Source organism: Nycticebus coucang, chromosome 6 (assembly GCF_027406575.1).
Source record: "Nycticebus coucang isolate mNycCou1 chromosome 6, mNycCou1.pri, whole genome shotgun sequence".
Classification (NCBI taxonomy): Eukaryota; Metazoa; Chordata; class Mammalia; order Primates; family Lorisidae; genus Nycticebus; species Nycticebus coucang.
Genome location: NC_069785.1, coordinates 76,026,132 through 76,047,782, shown reverse-complemented (window position 1 = coordinate 76,047,782; position 21,651 = coordinate 76,026,132). Strand labels below are relative to the sequence as shown.

The following is a 21,651-nucleotide window of genomic DNA, read 5'->3' as shown; positions in this document are numbered from 1 at the left end:
GTGCCTTAACCACTGAGCTACGGGCACCGAGCTGGATTAGTCTCTTTTTATTCTCTTGGTAATTTCTTCCAGAGTTACTGCTACCCTTGCCGGTAATGAAATGTGTTAAGGCTCCACTTCAAGTGAGCACACTGCTTTGAGCGTGGTCTTTCCCTTTACTGCAACTTAGAATCAATACTTTTGATTCCTTTTTATATTCCAGTCCTAAAAGTAGGTCCACTGTGGAATTTATCTGGTGACAGTATTATGCTTTCTAGTATTGGCCTATAATCAGTCTCTAGCTTTGCCAGGAACACTCTAGGATGGATTTAGTTTAAACGTGTATTAAACTAAGAGGAATTTTATTTTTAGACAACCTATGTGACATGCTTTTCCTTTAAAAACAATGCCTCCACTCCAAATCAATCACAGTCAAAATAACCAAAGAGCTCAAGATACTATCAGTTCCATTTGTCTTAAGTTATGGTACAATTTATGGTATGTCTTAAGTGTGGGTGACAAGTAGCAGTCAGCTATGACAACAGGTGACAGATCCAAAGTAATCGCCAAGTTTAACATTTTTCCATTTTCAAGAAAATCGTATATGGGGTCTTACCACCCGCACGGAAGCCGAGGAGGGCAATCATCCCATCTGGATTCATGTTTTTATCAATAAAGAACCAGTAGCTTTTGAAATCAACACAATGTGTTTGATTTGTTCTGCAGCCCCTGTTATAAAAGGTTTTACTCTTTCTGGTCTCTGCTCTTCCAGTTTGCCTTTGACTAACTTCATATAATCTTTGATGTACTTCCTGTTGACTTCTTTTGTGAAGCTCGTTTCCTGCTAGTGATGGTTTCTGACAGTATCAACACCAGTGATTACCGTGCTCTCAGTATCTTCACTCTGCGGGGTCTTCGGCAGAAGCATTTTCACCAGTAAGCATGTCCATCAATGTTACCCTCTGTTCTACTGACCGGCTTCCCATCCATCTCTAGGCACGGGCCACGTGCTATCCCTTAGATCTTGTAAATGTCAGAGAACATCTTCTCATGGCTGAATCATGATGGTGGCTGGAGGGAGCCTGGAGCTTGGGGTGAGCATGGTGGAGCTGGAGCAGCACTTGGGGGGAGGAGAGAAAGGGCACAAAAGCTTTTTTCCTTTTAAAACCAGGTATGCTACTTGTTCTGTTGCACACAAAGGGAAAACCATAAAAAAGGAGCTGCCTCTGGCAGAATTTTCTAAAATTTTGCACAGTAGCAAGTATGGTTCTCACCTTGCTGTGTCTATTCATGAACACTGTTTCAGGCCACAGATAGACAAATAGTGTCTGTTATAAAAATCATTTTCTAGATCTCTGTTACCAACGAGATGGAATGGAGTAATTTCTTTGCTTATACAGCTTTGTTTTACCTTTTTCAGTTAACAAAAAAGCAATACGTACACTTATAAAAGAAAATGTGGAGAATATAGAAAATACAAGAAAAGAAATAAAAATCAAACACAAAATCTCACCACTTAGAGGTAGTAGAACCTTAAGAATGCTTTCCATTAACATGTATCATGTCAGAATTGAACAGAACCATTAAAATGTTTCTGAACCATTTTTAATTTGTTTGGTAAGTCCACAGCTTGTCAGTGGACGAGCATAATTCAATGTCTGAGAAAGACATCACCTGTTAGCTTTTGCCTGTCTGCCAAGTAGTTTACCTTCAACCAGCTGAGACAGCTGTGCCCCTGTTACCAAGGTCTCAAAGATATCGCTCTTCCGGGAGGCCTTTCTGTAGCGTATCTTGTAGCTGGTTATCTGACCATTTTGTGTGGCTGGAGGAGGTGGCTGCCAGTGAATCATAATGCTCTGGAGAAGAGAAGATGATGGTGAAAAGACTGAATGTATCAAAAGTCTGGTCCTTACTTTTAAGTGTCACTACCTTGATTTCACCGTGTAAAGAGAAGGAACATAAAGACAGTAGGGTGCCCAGATAGAGTTTTACGAAGTTATTTAATAATCACTCAAATATATTCTTAATTTTAAAACCCTCAGTGATCAAATGGGAAGATTATATATTTGAGCAGTGTACTGGACCTGGGATCTCCTAAGTATTTTGCCTGAATGAAGACGCTGGGCAAAAGTCTCAGAAAAGTTTTCAGGCACACGGATTAGCCAGTAAACTATTGTTAGGTATAAAGACTCTTCCCAGTCTCCATCCAAGAGGAGCTGAAATTAAATAATTTATATCTGAAACTCTTCAAAAAGGGGATCCTTAACTAATTACTGGTTGGAAGAATGAAAGGACTCCTATACTTCTTGAAATACTTACCTCAGTTGTCTATGTAGTCCAGAGGAGCTCTGGACCTCTGAGGCACACATGGCCCAACATACATCATGAATTTGACTGGGCGGGACAGTTTAAGTGGATAGGACTCTCAGACAGCTGTCAGGCTTTAACTTACATGGGGTTCATCTCATAGCACCAAGGGACCATGTTATCATAAACAACTTATTTCTTTCTGCCACAACTAAGGTTCTAGATGGTAAAGATCTAGAATCTCATGTTTTATATAAAAATAGCTATTTATTTATAGAAAGACTAAAGTCATTTTGGCATCAGAGAAAGGAAGAAAAGTTAAACAGAATGAAGGAGTTAATTTCTAAGCCTGGTTTTACTAGTAAGTGTAATATCTATGTCTTATTTCTTTGCTTGTTTATGATCATTTTTGGTTTAGGTTCTACTCTACAGGTTTACTATTTTTAAAAGCAAACAGATCATCACAGCATTGACATCCATGTGTTTTGGTGTTTTCCCACAGAATCTCCCACTCCATAAGCCCCTCTGAGGATCAATAGTACACAGGTAAAAATGAATGGCAGCATTATAAAGTTTTACCTTTGAATTTCTCACTTCTAAGGACAGATTCTGAGGAGCAGCACTGGGAACTAGACAGGAAAAAAAACATTTTTTAAATCATCCATGAATCACCTATCATGTGATTGCTCCCAGCTAAACTTTACACAAATGCACATCTCAAACATCAATTATTTAACCAGATCTAAACCTAGTTGCCAATGCCCTCATGCTGATAGTACCATGTGGATGAGGTATGGCCATACTTGATTAAGTTTTTAAAATAAGACACTTGCATATGGGTATGTACACATAGCCAAGTTAGGGTGTACCCTTGGGAGGCCTGATACTTATTTTAAGGATGTACAGTGGCTCTGAACTGCTCTAGATACTAAACTTTTGCAGACCCAGACACAGAATCTTAAATGTATTCTTTTGAGTATTCTTTTTTTTTTTTGAGACACAGTCTCATTCTGTTGCCCTGGGTAGAGTGCTGTGGCATCATAGCTCACAACAACCTTAAACTCCTAGGCTCAAATGATCCTCTTTCCTCCGTCTCCCAAGTAGCTGGGACTATAGTCGCCGGGCACAATGCCTGGCTAGTTTTTCTATTTTTAGTAGAGACAGGGTCTTGCTCCTTCTCAGGCTGGTCTCAAACTCCTGAGTTCAGACTATCCACCTGCCTTGGCCTCCCAGAGTGCTGGGATTACAGGCCTGGGCCACTGCACCTGGCCCCCTTTTGAGTATTCTTGGGGAAGAGCTACACATTTTTGGGAACCAAGTCTAATGAATATATCAAGTGACTAAACTGGGTACTGACATTATGGATCACAACCAGATGTACACAAATCAGTGAGCCTGGCTTTCTTGTGGGGGGTCCTAAACTGGTTTCAAAGGCAGTTCCCAAGTAGAACAAAGAGATAACTATGCAATGACTGTTTCAGTAACTTGAACCATCTGGCTTCCCCAGGCAACTATGTATCAGGGAATACTCATTCAGGTATGAGAAGCTGGGGCTATTGGTGAAACAAACAGCTACTAACTTTAGTTCCTTACAAATCAGAACATAACCTGGTACCCTCACAAGTGTACTGTGGCCCATCCACTTTCCAACACCTCCCTTCATAGTGACGACGGCAACAAAAAAAACTTAAGTAGACCTGATTAGTTTTTTTTCCACTCACAAAATGCTGACTTCTCTCCTAATCTGCCCACAGAAATTCCTCTTCCTTTCTCTAACATTTGGTGACTAAGGATATGACTAAGTGCCCACTAAGCTAAAGCTTCTAGAAGGCAGAGAATGCGTCTTGCTCATTGTCACAACTGGGGCCCAGCAAAGTGCCTCCAGCCTCAACCCTGAGGTTCAGGTAGGGAGGTTCTGAGGAGGACCAAAGCACCTGTGTTCTGAAAAAAATACATGAACGATTCCAATCGTCTCCATATGACTTAACTGCAGAGGGGCCCAGCAGAGCTGTCACTGCTGCTTTCTCCTTCATCATCATCATCACATAACAGCAGACTGGCTGCGCCCTCACTACATGGCAGGTATTTACTTCTCACAATCTCACAAAGGTGTTTCTATTATCATCCCTATTGTATAGATGAGAAAACTATAGACGAGGTTCAGGGACGTTTACTTGCCTCAGGTATGTCTTTCAGCTGGCATAGGAGCCAAGATTTGCCTTACTCCAAAGTGCTGTCCTTAACCACCGTGCTAAGATAACAACCCATTCCCATGGATAGTCAACATGTCAACCACTGAAAGAGTTAAAATCTGGTTCATAAGGAGATTTAAAAGCCTACATTAAACATTTTTTCCCTCAATTTCTCCTACAGATCTTTTTATTTTTGGAGACAGCATCTCACTTGGTCATCCTAGGTAGACTGCCATGGCATCTTAGCTCACAGCAACCTCAAACTCTTGGGTTTAAGCGATTCTCTTGCCTCAGCCTCCCATGTAGCTGGGACTACAGGCACCTGCCACAATGCCCAACTATTTTTTAGAGAACGGGGTCTCACTCTTGCTCAGGTTGGTCTCGAACTCATGAGCTCTGGCAATCCATCTGCCTCGGCCTCCCAAGTGCTGGGAATACAGGCATGAGCCACCACACCCGGCCCCCAATTTTTCCTACAAATCTTAACCAACTGACTTATGTAGTTGGTTAGTCAAACTATAAAAGGTTATAATTTGTAATTGCTTCTTTTCCCCAATCTTTTATCATGAAAAATGTGGAGTCTGTAAAAAAAGCAGCAAGAATAATACAATAAACACCATACATGCTTTTCCTAGATTCACCAGTTGTTAATATTCTGTAACATCTGCTCTGTTTCTGTCACTATATATGGATACAGACACAGATTGGTCTACTTACATATTGTTTCTAAAGCATCTGAGAGATGACCACAGTCATCATACTTGGGTCCTAAATACCTCAGTATGTACTGCCATGTATCTCCTAAGAACAAGGACATTCTCAAGCCAAACTACAACACAATGATCATATTCAGAAAATTTAACACACAAATATTATCTACTATACCTATATGTCTAACATTTCATATTATCTAACATTATACATGTATCTATCTCTAACATTAAGGAATTATACCAACGTGTCTATGACAGCTATATTTACCTTCAGATCCAGTCAAAAATCATACATGTTTTATTTCAGGTATCTTTACTCTTCTTTCATCTAGAATGATTCCCCAGGCTTTATATTTTTCTTTTATAAAACGAATAAATTTTAAGAATTCAGGTCAGTTAAAAAATGATTTTTACATTTTTAGGGGACTTCCCTCAATTTGGCTATGCCTGGTTGTTTCATCATGATCAGATCCAAGTTAAATATTTTTTGGCAGGGATACAGCAGAGGAGATGTGTGTTTCTCCACGTGCCACCTTGTTCCTTCATTGGTGATGTTTGCTTGACAATTTGCTTCAGAAAGTTAAACTATAGCTTCTAAAGTATGCATGTTTATATATACTATGTGTGAGGGATGTATATATATACATACTTTTTTAAAAAACAGACATTTTTTAAAAATGCTGGATTTAGCTGACTTTCATGAAACAAACACACCCTCACTAAGTACAACACACTTTTCTGTTCTAAAAATATTTTTTGAAAAAATACTTGTCTTGACCTACTTAATGCCTTTGGCAGGGTGTAGTTTCAAACCACTGCTCTGGGTCATGAGTACATGCCTACAATTTAGTTTAGAAATTCACTCACACATAAGAAATGAAACTGTCTCAAAATACTGAGAATTAAAAAGATCAATTTGGCACACAAATACAACTGCTAAGTAGAACAAGGCTAGTCTTCCAACAGCCCTGGAATGAAAAAACAATAATATTCACTTATAAAAAGTCTCTGCTAAAAATACCAACACTGACAACCTATTCAGGGAGGCATTTTGTAGTCCACGCTTTCTCACTCAATCTTTACCGCAACCCAAAGAAGTTGGTACTATGTACATTTTACACGTAAGAAAACATGCTCAGAAATGGTAAGTGACTTGATCAAAGAAAGTCTCTTGACATCAATTATATCAGTAGGAGTACTAAGCACGGTATCGTGTTCCAAAGGAAGGAAGAAGAAAGACTCACCATCTGACAATGTCTGAACAGCAACATCTTGTGTGGAGACGCCAGGACCGTGCTTATTGTAGGCCACCACTCGGAAACTATACTCTGTATACTTTTTCAACCCATTAATGGTATAGGAGTGACTTGAAACATCAACATCCTTGAACAAAATAAAATACCGTGTCTATATGCAACTCAAGTGAAAAAAAATGCTGCAAAATAAAGAACTATATAAATTCTATATTCTACACAATACAGATTTTTAGCCCTTCTTATGGGATGTTATTTACTAGTCTAAGCAAATTAATCATGAACAGTAACAATTTACTTAGACATATTGCTTAATGTTTACTGATCCTTGCTGGTAAAAACTACAGAATCTATCTTAGTACAAGGAAATAGAATCTAACTTTTTATTTCCAGTATATAATCTTCTTTCCCCCCCTCAGATTTCCAGTCAACTATCTATTGGGTTTTGGAGATATATTTCAACTCTATTATTCCAATCAATGATTTAAAAAACTGTTTTATTTCATACCTGTTCTTTATCAGTCCCCTTTTCCATGTAGTACAATTTGTAATTTTGAATTTCTCCATTGCCAGACAATGGCGTTTCCCATGTGACAGTGACTGAAGTAGGTGAAGTTGCATATGCTTGAATATTAGGTGCTGGGCCAGGGAGCTGAACTAGAAAGGAAATTTCAAGAGAGCAAGAAATAAACGAAATTTACTACACGCCCCAGTAACTATTCTTGGCAACACTGTCATATTGGCCATGTTTTAAAAATAATAAAAGGTAAGAAGACAATTGATTTGATTAAGTAGTTTTAGGATAATGTACCAATCCATTTTCCTTTTTATGGTTCAAATCAAAACCAGAAATTAGTCTGTACTACAAAGCCATAGTGGTCAAGACAGCATGGTACTGGCACAAAAACACAGACATAGACACTTGGAATCGAATTGAACACCAAGAAATGAAACTAACATCTTACAACCACCTAATCTTCGATAAACCAAACAAGAACATACCTTGGGGGAAAGACTCCCTATTCAATAAATGGTGTTGGGAGAACTGGATGTCTACATGTAAAAGACTGAAACTGGACCCACACCTTTCCCCACTCACAAAAATTGATTCAACATGGATAAAGGACTTAAATTTAAGGCATGAAACAATAAAAATCCTCCAAGAAAGCATAGGAAAAACACTGGAAGATATTGGCCTGGGGAAAGACTTCATGAAGAAGACTGCCATGGCAATTGCAACAACAACAAAAATAAACAAATGGGACTTCATTAAACTGAAAAGCTTCTGTACAGCTGAGGAGACAATAACCAAAGCAAAGAGACAACCTACACAATGGGAAAGGATATTTGCATATTTTCAATCAGACAAAAGCTTGATAACTAGGATCTATAGAGAACTCAAATTAATCCACATGAAAAAAGCCAACAATCCCACATATCAATGGGCAAGAGACATGAATAGAACTTTCTCTAAAGATGACAGACGAATGGCTAACAAACACATGAAAAAATGTTCATCATCTCTATATATTAGAGAAATGCAAATCAAAACAACCCTGAGATATCATCTAACCCCAGTGAGAATGGCCCACATCACAAAATCTCAAAACTGCAGATGCTGGCGTGGATGTGGAGAGAAGGGAACACTTTTACACTGCTGGTGGGACTGCAAACTAGTACAACCTGTCTGGAAGGAAGTATGGAGAAACCTCAAAGCACTCAAGCTAGACCTCCCATTTGATCCTGCAATCCCATCACTGGGCATCTACCCAGAAGGAAAAAAATCCTTTGATCATAAGGACACTTGTACTAGACTGTTTATTGCAGCTCAATTTACAATCGCCAAAATGTGGAAACAGCCTAAATGCCCACCAACCCAGGAATGGATTAACAAGCTGTGGTATATGTATACCATGGAATACTATTCAGCCATTAAAAAAAATGGAGACTTTACATCCTTCATATTAACCTGGATGGAAGTGGAAGACATTATTCTTAGTAAAGCATCATAAGAATGGAGAAGCATGAATCCTATGTACTCAATTTTGATATGAGGACAATTAATGACAATTAAGGTTATGGGGGGGAGCAGAAAGAGGGACGGAGGGAGGGGGGTGGAGCCTTGGTGTGTGTCACACTTTATGGGGGCAAGACATGATTGCAAGAGGGACTTTACCTAACAATTGCAATCAGTGTAACCTGGCTTATTGTACCCTCAATGAATCCCCAACAATAAAAAAAAATTATAATAAAATAAGGGAAAAACGTACACTCATAACTCTTCTCGTGATTTATAAAAGCCTAGTTTTGCAGTGGGGCTACACAGCACATAAAAGCAACCACCACAAAATGAGACCCATCTTTTGTCAGATACTGTGGCAAGCACCAGCATACACTGATGGGCAGAGTTCCTACCCACAAAAACTCCCTGTCTAGCAGGGCAGTCAGACATATAAACAGTTTTAAAAAGTCATAAAAAGTGTTAATAGATTTAGGTAATGGCTGTGATGAAAAAAGAAAAGTAACAATTCTGCTTTGGGAAGGGTTGGGCAGGGAAGGGAAGGCACTGAAGACTTCTTGAGTCAAGAATGAATACTCTTCTCAGACACTAAGGGGAAATTTATTCCAGTCAAGGGACTCACTCAGGAGGATGCATGAAAAGACAGTGTGGGGTGGCTTAGCCTGGCTGAAATGCAGGGTAGACATGGGAGACAAGGCTGACGGGTGGCAAGTCAGATAGTGAAGAGCCTCTGCATTGGGTCTATGAGGTGTTAGTTACTAAAAGATGACAAGCAGGAGTGTGACGTGATCAGATCTGTGTTTAAAAAGGACATGTGAACACAGGCACAGAAGGAAAACAGTAAGGAATGATTCTAGACAGAGGAATAATAATCATTTTTTGAAAACAGCTACTATTTACTGAATGGTTCTGATCAGTCAAGCATTAAGTCCTTTACACATACCCTCTCATTTATGAGATGGAAATCATCATCATCCCCCTTTACAGATGAGGTGCTCAGGTTAACAACCTTTCCTAAGTGATGGGAAAGCTAGTTAGTGGTGGAGCCAGGAGTTGAACACTTTCTGAGTCTAAAACACAGGCTCAAGACCAGTAAAGAGATTATTACAATACCCTTATGGCAGGATGTATGTGATTTGGAAGACTGAATCACTGGCTGCCTGGACAACCGTCTAGCTGGTTTTAACTCCTACAATGACTCACACACCTACTCTTTTACTACACTCCTTTTGTCTGTTATACACGAATTCTGGATAGCTGCCTATGCCTACACTTTGGTAGACATTCTATATTTGAAAACAACTTCTCTGGCAGTAGTGTTTCTGTGACAGACATCCGTTAGATTTAAGAGCTGGGAAAGGAAAAAAACTAACAAAATGTAAAACAAACTGGCTTTCTTGATTAACAGCACCATAGTATGGAAGATTAGATTTGCTACCAAAGTAGTGAATATGGTTACTCTAATAGCTGTTTGCTTTAGTTGTGAAATCATGTTATTCACTTAATGTTAAGAGCGTATTTTATGCAGCCTGACAGGTGGGATTTCTTGCACTTCTGCTGCTATGGAAAAGTTTCCTCTAACTTATGAAAGGAGAAGAAAAACAACAATCCCTAAATTCTCTTGAAATCACTTTCAATATATTCATTGGCTAAGCACAGGCAAATATGATCCTTAAAAAGGCGTTAATGAATTCTTTCATTTCAGCTGTACAGTGGCATAATAAGTGGGGAAAAATTTTTAAGTTGGTTTGTGAAGCTAAATATGTAAAATATTTTCCAAGGGCTGACTCCAACATTTATGCCTCCCACACACAAGCTGAGTATCTCCAGATGAAATGCAAATCTTTCTCACTAACTGCTGTTCCTTTGCCAAAACATGTTACAGTCTCTCTCTATCCCTAAAATACCCATCGCCAGAACCTGATGCCCCTTCCTCTCCTAGTCTTATTTAACTACTTTCTTTAGCTAAACTCCTTGAAGAAACGACTAGGCTGCCTACCTTCCATAATATTAACACCTCAGGCTCTTGCCCGGTTACCTGTCTGCCTCTGGCACCAGACAGTAAACCCCTGGGAGGTAGAAAAGTCGTGCTCATCTTCACATGTCAACTATCTCACACAGCAACTGGCACAGGGCAGGCTCTCCATAAATCCACTCTTCCTTACATCTTTTCTTTTATCTCTAAATTTGACAACGACCTCCCAGTTCAGTGATTCTCGGGACAGAACCCTTGATCTGGACCAAACCGAGTGGTCTTTCCCCTCCTTTTCACCATGATTCATCTTGCATGTGCACTGTCTGATTCTATTTCTGGGATCTGGGTCATGCAAATTCCTTCCCTAAGAATGCTTGCTCTGAGTCAAATGCTTCAAGGGCAGCCTCTGGTCTCATCTTCTCCTTGGAACCTCACTTGATTTACTTATCTCTCACAGTAATTTTTCCTTGCTCTGCATTCCAATATCTCTCATGAATGATGCCTGAAATATTTCTACTACTGTCTGAACACAGATAACTGTGAAATTCAGCATCTTTTCCTTATAATGAGAACACATTCTTTCCTTAAATCAAATCCCTGACTTTCTAATAGCCCTCTTGTTCATGCCTGGGTTTGATTACTGATTTTCAATCTCTATCATACCTGATTTTTTTTTTTTAAGAGACAGGGTGTTACACTGTTGCCCAGGCTGGAGTGCAATGGCACAATCATAGCTCACTGCAACCTCAAGCTCCTGGGCTCAAATGATTCTCCTGCCTCAGCCTCCCAAGTAGGCTTGGTGGAATGTAGCCACCATGCCTGGCTAAGTTTTTAAAACATTTTTTTAGAGATATGGTGTTGCTGCATTGCCCAGGCTGGTCTCAGACTCCTGACCTCAAGTAGTCTTCTCCAAGCGCTGGGATCACAGATGTGAGCCACCATTCCTTGCCTTGCCTGCTCGTTCCTTAGCGGCAGACGTCCTATCTAGTTCACAGTGTCTCCAATACCTCACATATTACCTGGTACAGGAGATATTCAGTAAATGTTTGATGAGTGAATGACTTTCTACAGTATTACAGAGTAAAGTTCCATAGCTTCCGACTTTATTTATTCTTCCCATCAGAGTAAAGTTCTTAAATTAATTTCAAAGTTTCACTGATAAACGCATTTAATCTATTTAGTTTCTTGGTCAGTAGCTTCCACAAATGTATCTCATATGTTCCTTACTCAAAATACCTTTGTTACTGGAAATTTCTTAACATAGAAAAACTAGTGCCATTAATAGTAAAATAGACCGAAGAAAGTTCTGAGGAAAAACAGCAGCTTCTGTGAAAAGAAAGCAAGTCTCGGGAAAAAAGCCTCAAGTGGGAAAAGTATCAATTGATATTTCTTTGATCATAATTTTAGGCCTATAGCTCATAATCGAAACTTAAGATATACAACACAGTGATAAACCAATCTGACATTCGTCTTATGGAAGATCTTAGGAATATAATTAAAAGTATTACTATTTGTGCTTTCAGCACAAAAGACTGTAGGTCCAAAATAAAGCCTCAAAGAGATTCTAAAGGGTTTGGCATATAAATGAAGGGCAATCAAGGTGACAACAATTATTAAATACCTACTTCATATGCAAGGCAGTACACGAGACCTTGTGGGAAATACAAGGATGAGAAAGCCTCTGTCTTTACCATAAAATAAGTAAGATACATCCATAATCATAACTAAAGGAAGTCAATGCGTCTCAGAATTGTAAAGATACATTAGACAGAATCAGAAGATTCTAGACAGTGTCTAGGCTAAACCTCAAATAGTCAGTAAAATATAAGTATGCAGAGAAGCATCAGAAGTATCTTGCACAAGTTGCTATTTTTTTTTTTCCCCCAAGACAAAGTCTCACTCTGTCACCCAGGGTAGAGTGTCTTGGTGTCATAGCTCACAGCAACCTCAAATTCTTGGGCTCAAGAGATCCTCTTGCCTCAGAGGCGCTCCCAAGTGGCTGGGACTACTGGTGCCCTCCACAACGCCTGGCTAGTTTTTAGAGATGGGCTCTCACTCTTGCTTAGGCTGGTCTCGAACTCCTGAGCTCAGGCAATTCACCCATCTGGGCCTCCCAGAGTGCTAGGATTACAGGTGTGAGCCACCATGCCTGGCCAATTTGCAATTTTTTGATGTAAATTAATTTTTGTCTCCCCTAATTCATAAGGCCCTTGAAAGTAAAGAACTGCTATCTTCCTCTCCTTTATGGAGGGCAAGATTAATCACAAGACAGACCCACAGATGGCTCCACCTCTAGGTAAGGCTGACAGATGTGTGGAAGACTTACCCTCAGGCTGTGTTTCTACTCGCAGTGGAGCTGAACTCTCTCCTGAGCCATGCTTATTTTGAGCCATAACTCTAAAGATATACACAGTCGCTGGCATCAGGTTTTGAATGGTTACTTGCATTTCTCCTGGGCGAGTGGTATTCTCAACACGTTCCCTTTAGACAAAGGAGGATTTGGAGAAAGTGGCAATTAGGAATATTTCTACAGTGTACAGTTTCATTTTCCACTCTACAACAAAATCTGACACTTTAAGCCAAATTAACACTTAAAAAAGAAAAGTTTTTGAAGCAAGACAGTGAACAGAATCTAGTAACTGGCAGAAGAACGAGGCCATATTTATCTGACAAGCTGCTGATGATCCTGCTCAAACATTACTGACACTGCTGACCACAATCACAACCTTCTTCTAGAGCAGACACAGGGCTCTCCAGTGCCATTCAAATGGGTAAGCTGGTTATCAACATTGTAGGCTTTAGAAATCATTGAGTTTTAAGGAGTGATTCTTAAGGAAATTGTCAAGAAATGCTGTTTAGTGGATAAGAGACTCTCCATAAGAAAAAAGCTAGAGGTTGTCACTTTTTAAATTGGGAACAAAAACATTAAAATTTTAAATGAATCCTCAAATCCATAAAATAAGCTAACCATAACACTGATTTGTATCATTTATTTCTCAAAAACAATATTTCTTAGGAATTTGGATTTGAGACCAGTGTCTACCATTTTCCTCCTTTGCCAGCAAAGTAACAAACTTCTCTTTCCTTCTCCTCAAACTGCTTGCCCCTCTTTTTCTGATGTGGCTTCAGGGTGAAGTGCTGAACTTTGGTAACAATTTTGTTCCCTGGGTGGGTGAAATGGCACCCCAGTGAATGGCAGCCTGCAGCTGCTGGAGGAGGCAGGAAGCAGCCTCGATCAAAGCCATGGAGCTTACTTCAAGGTGAGAGAGCAAGGGACAACCCCAGCAGCTGCCGAGGCCATTTAGCTCTGGGGAACTCCTGTCTCCATGATGCTGAAGATTTTTATTATAATCTACTTCCACTTAATTAACAGTAAATTTATTTTCTTTTCCTTACGATCATTTTAATAACATTTTCTTTTCTCTAGCTTACTTTATTGTAAGAATACAGAAAACACATAACATAAAAAATAAGTGATAACAAACTGTTTATGTTGCTGGTAAGGCTTCCTGTCAACAGCAGGCCATTCGAGGTTACATTTTTGGAGAGTCAAAAGTTATACATGGATTTTCACCTATGAACAGGGATCAGTGCCCCTAACCTCCTATCGTTCAAGGGTCAACTATATTGTATTTCACACTAAACTAAAAGCTCCACCCAAGAGCACAGATTAGGTCTCTTTTGATTATCTTGTACATAAAAGTTTGAACAAGTTCTCTTCTAGAAAGATACTGAGTATTTACTTTATCTCCCTAGTTCCATTTCTTTGGCTTCAGTTTAAAATAGCACCATTGTCACTCAGCATCTTTCTAGAAGAGAACTTGTTCAAACTTTTATGTACAAGATGATCAAAAGAGACCTAATCTGTGCTCTTCTGTGGAGGTTTTTCTTAAAATGCCTGGTAGTAAGTATTTATAGTCTTAAGAGGCAAAGTAGTTACTAAGATAACCCCTTTCGAAGTATATCTATTTAACAATGTAAAAACTATTCTTAGCTCCAGGGCCATAAAAATAACAGCTCAAACTAGGGTCCATAGTTTGCTAGCTTCTTAACTAGACTAACACATCGCCAAGGCTCCATCCGCCTCTAAAATGTTATCAATATTAGGACTAACTTCCTCTTTACTCTTCATTTAATGGTTAATAAAATAAAGTGCTACTGTTTAAATTAAAGGCTAAAAAAAAAAAAAAGATGAAAATTCTTTAGCTGAAGAGCCAAAGGAAGAACCTTTGGAATCTCGGGCAACACAGGCATCCAATAGAATTATAGCTCATGACCAAGGCATGTAGTGCCACCTGGTGGTTGAAGTGGGGGGAATTTGCAAATGCATATAGCATATATCTTCATGTTACATTCTTACTATAAGTTTATGACGTAAATTTATTACCCTCACTTTTTTAGATGAGAAAATTTAAACTTAAAAAGGTTAAGCAATTTTTTTTATAACACTAGATAGTCTTTTGACTTATAGCGGTCTTAACTACTTCATTGCCTCTGTTTAGAAATCATAAAGTAGTGATAACGAAAAGTTTTACGGTCTCTAAAAATCATTCTTTTAAATATTTCCCAAATTTATCCTATCCATTCCAAGTCCTGGCTTTCATCTTTATCCAGACCATCAACTATCACACATCTAGACTAACGTAACTACTACTTAATTTCCTTAACTCCATTTTTTTCTCTTCGCTAATCTTATGTAGTGTTCCCAAAGTACTTCTGACACAAACTGTTGGATAAAATCACAGTGTACACTCTTTTAAACATTTAAAATGGCCCCTTCTTAGATGGGCATTGTGGTGGGTGCCTGTAGTCCCAGAAACTGGGGAGGCTGAGGCAAGTGAATCGCTTAAGACCAAGAGTCTGAGGTTGCTGTGAACTGTGATGCCAGGGTCCTCTACCGAGGGCAACATAGTGAGACTCTCTCTCAAAATAAATAAATAAAATAAATAAGTAAATAAAATAAATAAATAAGCCCCTTCTTGTCTGATTATGTCCAAATTCTTATTGGCATTCCAACATCTGGCTCCAATCACTCATTAATTTTTATACAAAACTCTAGGCCAGGTGTTTTTTTGCCTTCTCATCCTTCCTACATGAGACACACAGATGCCCCTGGACTCTTACCTGCATTTCTTCTTACTTTACACTTACTAGTCATGTCCAACTGTCTCTGCTAATTAAACTTCTATGTTTCTCTCAATAACAACTTAATTTACTAATAATCCTTGCTTACTCCAACCCAGGATCCATTAATACAATACAGTAGAAACTCTGTAAGTCAACCACCCAAAGGACTGTAACAAAGTGATCAAGATACAGAGGTGGCCAACACAAGGAAGCAGACCTACTGTACTGATACGTTACATGGTGTACGTCTGGTCTATGAAAATTAGGTCAATGTAAGCAAGTGGTCAGTGTAGATTCTACTGTATTTTCAAAGTAGGCAACAGAGGCTCATTAAAAACATGAAAATTTAAAAATATATATAGTTTTTTAAAAAAGTCCCAGTTCTTCTTCAAAACCTCTCCTACCCAAGACCTGGCCGTGGGTACGTGCTGATGAGCGCCTGTCCTACCTAAGACCTGGCCGTGGGTACGTGCTGATGAGCGCCTGTCCTACATGAGACCTGGCTGTGGCACGTGCTGATGAGCTGGCTGTGGCACATGCTGATGAGCACCTGTCCTACCCGAGACCTGGCCATGTGTATGTGCTGATGAGCGCCTGTCCTACTGGAGACCTGGCCATAGGTATGTGCTGATGAGCGCCTGTCCTACCTGAGACCTGGCCGTGGGTATGTGCTGATGAGCGCCTGTCCTACCTGAGACCTGGCCGTGGGTACGTGCTGATGAGCGCCTGTCCTACTGGAGACCTGGCCGTGGGTATGTGCTGATGAGCGCCTGTCCTACCTGAGACCTGGCTGTGGGTACGTGCTGATGAGCGCCTGCCCTACTGGAGACCTGGCCATGGCAAGTCTGATGAGCTCCTGTCCTACTGGAGACCTGGCCGTGGCACGTGCTGATGAGCTGGCTGTGGCACGTGCTGATGAGCACCTGTCCTACTGGAGACCTGGCCATGAGTAAGTGCTGATGAGCGTCTGTCCTACCCGAGACCTGGCCGTGGGTACGTGCTGATGAGTGCCTGTCCTACCCACGACCTGGCCATGGGTATATACTGATGAGCGTCTGTCCTACCCGAGACCTGGCCATGTGTATGTGCTGATGAGCGCCTGTCCTACCGGAGACCTGGCCGTGGGTATGTGCTGATGAGCGCCTGTCCTACCTGAGACCTGGCCGTGGGTATGTGCTGATGAGCGCCTGTCCTACCTGAGACCTGGCCGTGGGTACGTGCTGATGAGCGCCTGTCCTACTGGAGACCTGGCCATGGCACGTGCTGATGAGCACCTGTCCTACTGGAGACCTGGCCATGGGTATGTGCTGATGAGCGCCTGTCCTACCTGAGACCTGGCCATGGGTATGTGCTGATGAGCGCCTGTCCTACTGGAGACCTGGCCGTGGGTATGTGCTGATGAGCGCCTGTCCTACCTGAGACCTGGCCATGGGTACGTGCTGATGAGCGCCTGTCCTACCGGAGACCTGGCCATGGGTACATGCTGATGAGCGCCTGTCCTACCGGAGACCTGGCCATGGGTACGTGCTGATGAGCGCCTGTCCTACTGGAGACCTGGTCATGGGTACGTGCTGAAGAGTGCCTGTCCTAATGGAGACCTGGCCGTGGCAGATTTTTCCATGACAAGATTTCTCAACCTTGGCAGTATTGAAAAATTGGGCAAGATAATTTTTTGTTGAGGGGGGCTGTCTGTCCTGTTTATTGTAGGGTGTTTTATCAGCCTCACTGGCCTCCACCCACTAGATGCCAGTAAGTATCCTTCTTACACCAGTTGTGATAACAAAAAATTTCACCAGACATTGCTAAATGTCCCTTGAGGTATAGGGGGCAAAAGTGTCCCTGGTTGAGAATCACTGCCCTAGGCACTTATGTGCACACATGTCATTCTTTACACATACATACTTCATACTTTATAAGAGGATGGATAATGGATATACATACAGTCCTACATTGCTTAACAGGGATGTTTTCTCAGAAATGTGCTGTTAGGTGATTTTGTTACTGTGTGAACATCAGAGTGCACTTACACAAACCTTGATGGTATTGCCCACTACCAGTAGGCTGTATGATATCACGTACTCTCCTATGAATGTGTATAGCATGTTGCTGTGCTGAATACTGTGGGCAAATGGAAAACAATGGCAAGTATTTATGTATCTAAACAAAGAAAAGGTACAGTGCAAATACAGTGGTATAATCTTACAGGATCACATCACACATGTGGTCTGTTGTCTGAAATGTTATGTGGTGCATGACTATATATTTAGTCCCCATTCCTCTATCAATGGACATTATATTGTTTATTTTTTAAATTTTTTATTCATGCAAGCAATAGTATGACAGACATTTCTGTATGAGTGCCCAATGCATATATATGTATACACACACACATACCTGTGTGTATATATATATATAAATACACATAAATATACACATACATACACATATACAGGACAAATACCTAGACATGCAATTGTCTGACTTGAAGGCCATGTAGATTAAAAAGTTTTTAGGAAGTAGCCAAATCACCTTCCCTAAAGACTATTCTAATTTATACTGCTGCCAATAGTCTAGAGTGGATTTCTTCCCAGACTTCAACTCACTGAACATTGGAGATTATTAACTTAAATTTTTAGCTAGCTTATGGATAAAAAAATGATAACTCATTTTTCATTTTCCAGCTTGCTAGAGATGGTGAAAACCTTTTTAACTCCGATAGGCTTTCCATTAAGTTCTGTGAATCTTCTGCTTGAATTATTTGCCTCTTGGGGTATCTTATATTTGTAATTTGTAACTATGTCAGTCTTTCCAGTAACAGCTTCTGGATTTCCTATCTTCTTTTAAAAGCACTTTCCCACTACCTAAATAATAAAAGTAGTTTCTGTATTTACTTTTAGTACAATTACAGGTTTTAAAAATACTTGTATCTTAATCAATCAACAATTTAACTGTCCACCAAAATGGATAATTATCTCAACATAACTTCCTGAATATTCAATCTATTATTTCTCTACTCACTGAAATTACACATTCACTTAATAAATATTCATTTAGTGCTACTATATGCTAGGCTGTGTTCCAGGTGCTGGAGATACTCCATCGAACAAAACAGAATAAATATGCAAATAAAAGACAAAAGTTCAGAGAATAAGGGCTCTGAAAACAAAAAAATAAAACGGAAGGAAAAAAAAACCTACCCCCAAATAAACAAAAATGGGTGATATGGTAACAGTGGTAAATATTTAACCATCAGCCTTGGTTTGTAGCATTTGTCACTGTAAATACTCCCACCATGCCCAATTTCAAGCTGCCAAGTCATGTCCTAAACATTTAACAATTGGCTTGGGAACAAGCTGGCTCTAATACACCACTGTGTGACAGTGACTGGGAGGGCTAAGTTTAGGTAGGTATTCAGGGAAGGCCTGAGAAAGAAGATGTCATTTAAGGATGACAGACAAGAAGCCAGACATAATTACTGTGAGGGAAATGCATTTCTAGTAGAAGGCACAAGGACAAAGGCCTTAATGTGGGGAAAAGCCTATAATGCAGAGGAATTACTAATGATTTCTTCCCTCTGTGAATGCCTGAGAGATTTGCAGTGAGATTTCAAGATCTATTCAAGATACTTGCAGTTTGTTAGTGACCTCTTACCTTTTCATGTATAGAATTATTTCCCTATCCTTGTAAAATGCAGAGCACCTAGCACAGTACCCAGGTAAACATCACCCAGTGAGCAGCTCTGTCTCCTGGCCTGAAATGACGGCCCTCAGACCTCACAAGCACAGTAAAGTAAGGGGCCATGCACTTGCTGAAATTGCCGTCTGGTACTGACTACAATATAGACCAACTGTAAGCACCTTAGTAGAGACACAAGCTTTATTTGATTTGTTAGGACTCTAACCAAAACGAGTAAGTTAGCTTTCTTATTTTGGTGTGAGGTAAGAGCACAATGAAGGAATCCAGTCACAATGTGTAAACCTAAGTCGGCACGTGGCTTGGCTCCTCCCAAAGAGTTTATAATCTGTTTGGGAAAATAACACAAACACACATAATGTGACTAAAGAACAACAACTTAAGGTGTTGTCTTTAGATCGTACGTTATCAATAAAATGCCAATATTAATGAAATGCACATAAAAGGGAAATGTTATAATACGTGCTAAAAAAGTTCTATGAGAACTTCATAGGGCTTAACCAGGGCCAAGAGCGATGAACTGAATTTCGCGTTAGCTGAGAAATGGGACAGCAGGAAGTAACTAGTGAGAATAAACTTGGGGGGAAAGGCTACAGTGATAGAATTAGGTTGGTTTCATTATAAAGCGTGTTAAATTGAGAAAAAGGAAAATCAGGTTGGGCAGATAAAATAAAGCCAGCCTGTGGATTAAAGCAGCCTAGAGACTGTAAATATTGTCCCATAAGCACTGCTGAGTTAGGGGTGGACATGGAGAGAAATTTAACACAAATGCTGTTTTAGGAAAATTTGCCACCATGTTTGCATTGTCAATGAGAAATCCTCTAGCTCAGCAGTACACACCACATAAGGGTACAGGCCAATATTCATTTTAGATTACTTCAACAAACTTAGTCTACCTTAATCTCTAGAATCTGTGTTGACTGAATCTTACGGGAAAAGGCAGTCCTGGTTACATCTTAATATTTCCATCTAAATAGCTCTATGCGCTTCCTTAAGTCATCCCAGAAAGTCAGAAAAGAATACCAGCACATTAGCCTATTAGTGGGTTTATTAAAAAATTTCTTCCTTTCTTTCTTTCTTTTTTTTTTTTTTTTTGTTTTTTTGAGACAGAGTCTCAAGCTGTCTCCTTGGGTAGAGTGCTATGGCATCACAGCTCACAGCTACCTCCAACTCTTGGGCTCAAGTGATTCTCTTGCTTCAGCCTCCCAAAGTAGCTGGGACTACAGGCGCTTGCCACAACACCCGGCTATTTTTTTTATTGTAGTTGTCATTGTTGTTTGGCAGGCCTGGGCTGGATTCAAATATCCCAGCTCTGGTAAGTGGCTGGCACCCTAGCCGCTTGAGCTACAGGCACAGAGCCTAAAAATTTCTAAAACGCATCTCAATGATGCATTTTAGAAAGACGCACCTCAGTGATCACATTTTCTGGACTGAGAATTGGTACAGATCGTGCACAACAGAAAGCCAGGGTCAGCCTCACTGGGCTGGGGCAGACCAAGATGCAGCCAACTGGCTCCAGACACACAGGCACTTACCTGGCAATTCCTTCCTTGGTGTAGAGCACAGAGTAGGTAAGGTTGTCTCCATGAGGGTCTGATGCAGGTGTCCGCCACGTCAATTTGATGAAGCGAGTAGAGACCAGGGAGGCCACCACATCCCGAGGAGCTGAAGGCAATGGTCCCGTTGTGGCTGGTGCTAGATGGTCAGTAGTGGCACTGGTCAGTGAAGTGGGAGGTAATGTTGGGATGGCAACATCTTGTCATGTGCAAACATTGGGGAATATGAAGGGCAAACCACGACGGTTTTAAAAAAGAGAACAGAAAAAACAAAAATAAAAAAGAAATAAACAAAACCACGATGGGAAATAAAATAAAATGAATGAACATAAAACAGGCCATTAAACTGAAGGCTAACATGCAGGCCAGGGGTAACTACCGAATACTAATGGGCACTATTCCAGACACATCGCTGTAGAGCAGGCAGACCTTCTGGTCACTGTAACGGTTATGGGTAAGGGGCAAGGAGGGTGACAGCTGAGAATAAAATATCTCACAGGAGGACACAGCAGTGCCCATGTAATTTTTTTTTTTTTTTTGAATCCTGAAAGTAGCATGCAACATCTGTCAAACTTTGCCAATAAAAGTCTTATAAATGACAAGGCTTCAATATTTTCTTCTACTTTAACATGCGGGATGTGTTAGTATGAATGAGCACATTACACTCAACATGGGCCCAAGGCCATCATGGCTTCACTGCAGAGCTCTGTGTGTCTCCAGCTCTGCAGGAGACTAAAGAGCCACATCTTCAACTGCAGTCTAGTATTAAACCCTGCTCTCAGATTAAGTGACACCAGGGAAGGTTGAAAGACTTCCTCAGTTGGCTAAATTCAACT

At 40.3% G+C, this 21,651-nt stretch overlaps 1 protein-coding gene and 1 pseudogene across 8 annotated transcripts in view; both read right to left on the bottom strand.

Annotated features, from left to right (window-relative positions):
• The window catches only part of NEO1 (neogenin 1), a 266,637-nt gene that overhangs the window by 64,259 nt on the left and 180,727 nt on the right, over positions 1-21,651 (bottom strand). For 5 of the 8 annotated variants that reach the window (XM_053594083.1, XM_053594089.1, XM_053594084.1 and 2 more), the window contains exons 8-13: positions 20,795-21,014; positions 12,766-12,920; positions 6,953-7,101; positions 6,436-6,574; positions 2,866-2,915; positions 1,688-1,835 (exon numbers count right to left, since the gene is read on the bottom strand). In XM_053594083.1, the coding sequence (XP_053450058.1) occupies positions 1,688-1,835; positions 2,866-2,915; positions 6,436-6,574; positions 6,953-7,101; positions 12,766-12,920; positions 20,795-21,014 (861 nt within the window). The remainder of the gene's footprint in view (positions 1-1,687; positions 1,836-2,865; positions 2,916-6,435; positions 6,575-6,952; positions 7,102-12,765; positions 12,921-20,794; positions 21,015-21,651) is intronic. The other 3 variants (XM_053594086.1, XM_053594090.1, XM_053594088.1) reach the window with 1 other exon arrangement.
• On the bottom strand, positions 552-1,650 carry LOC128587692 (translationally-controlled tumor protein-like; annotated as a pseudogene).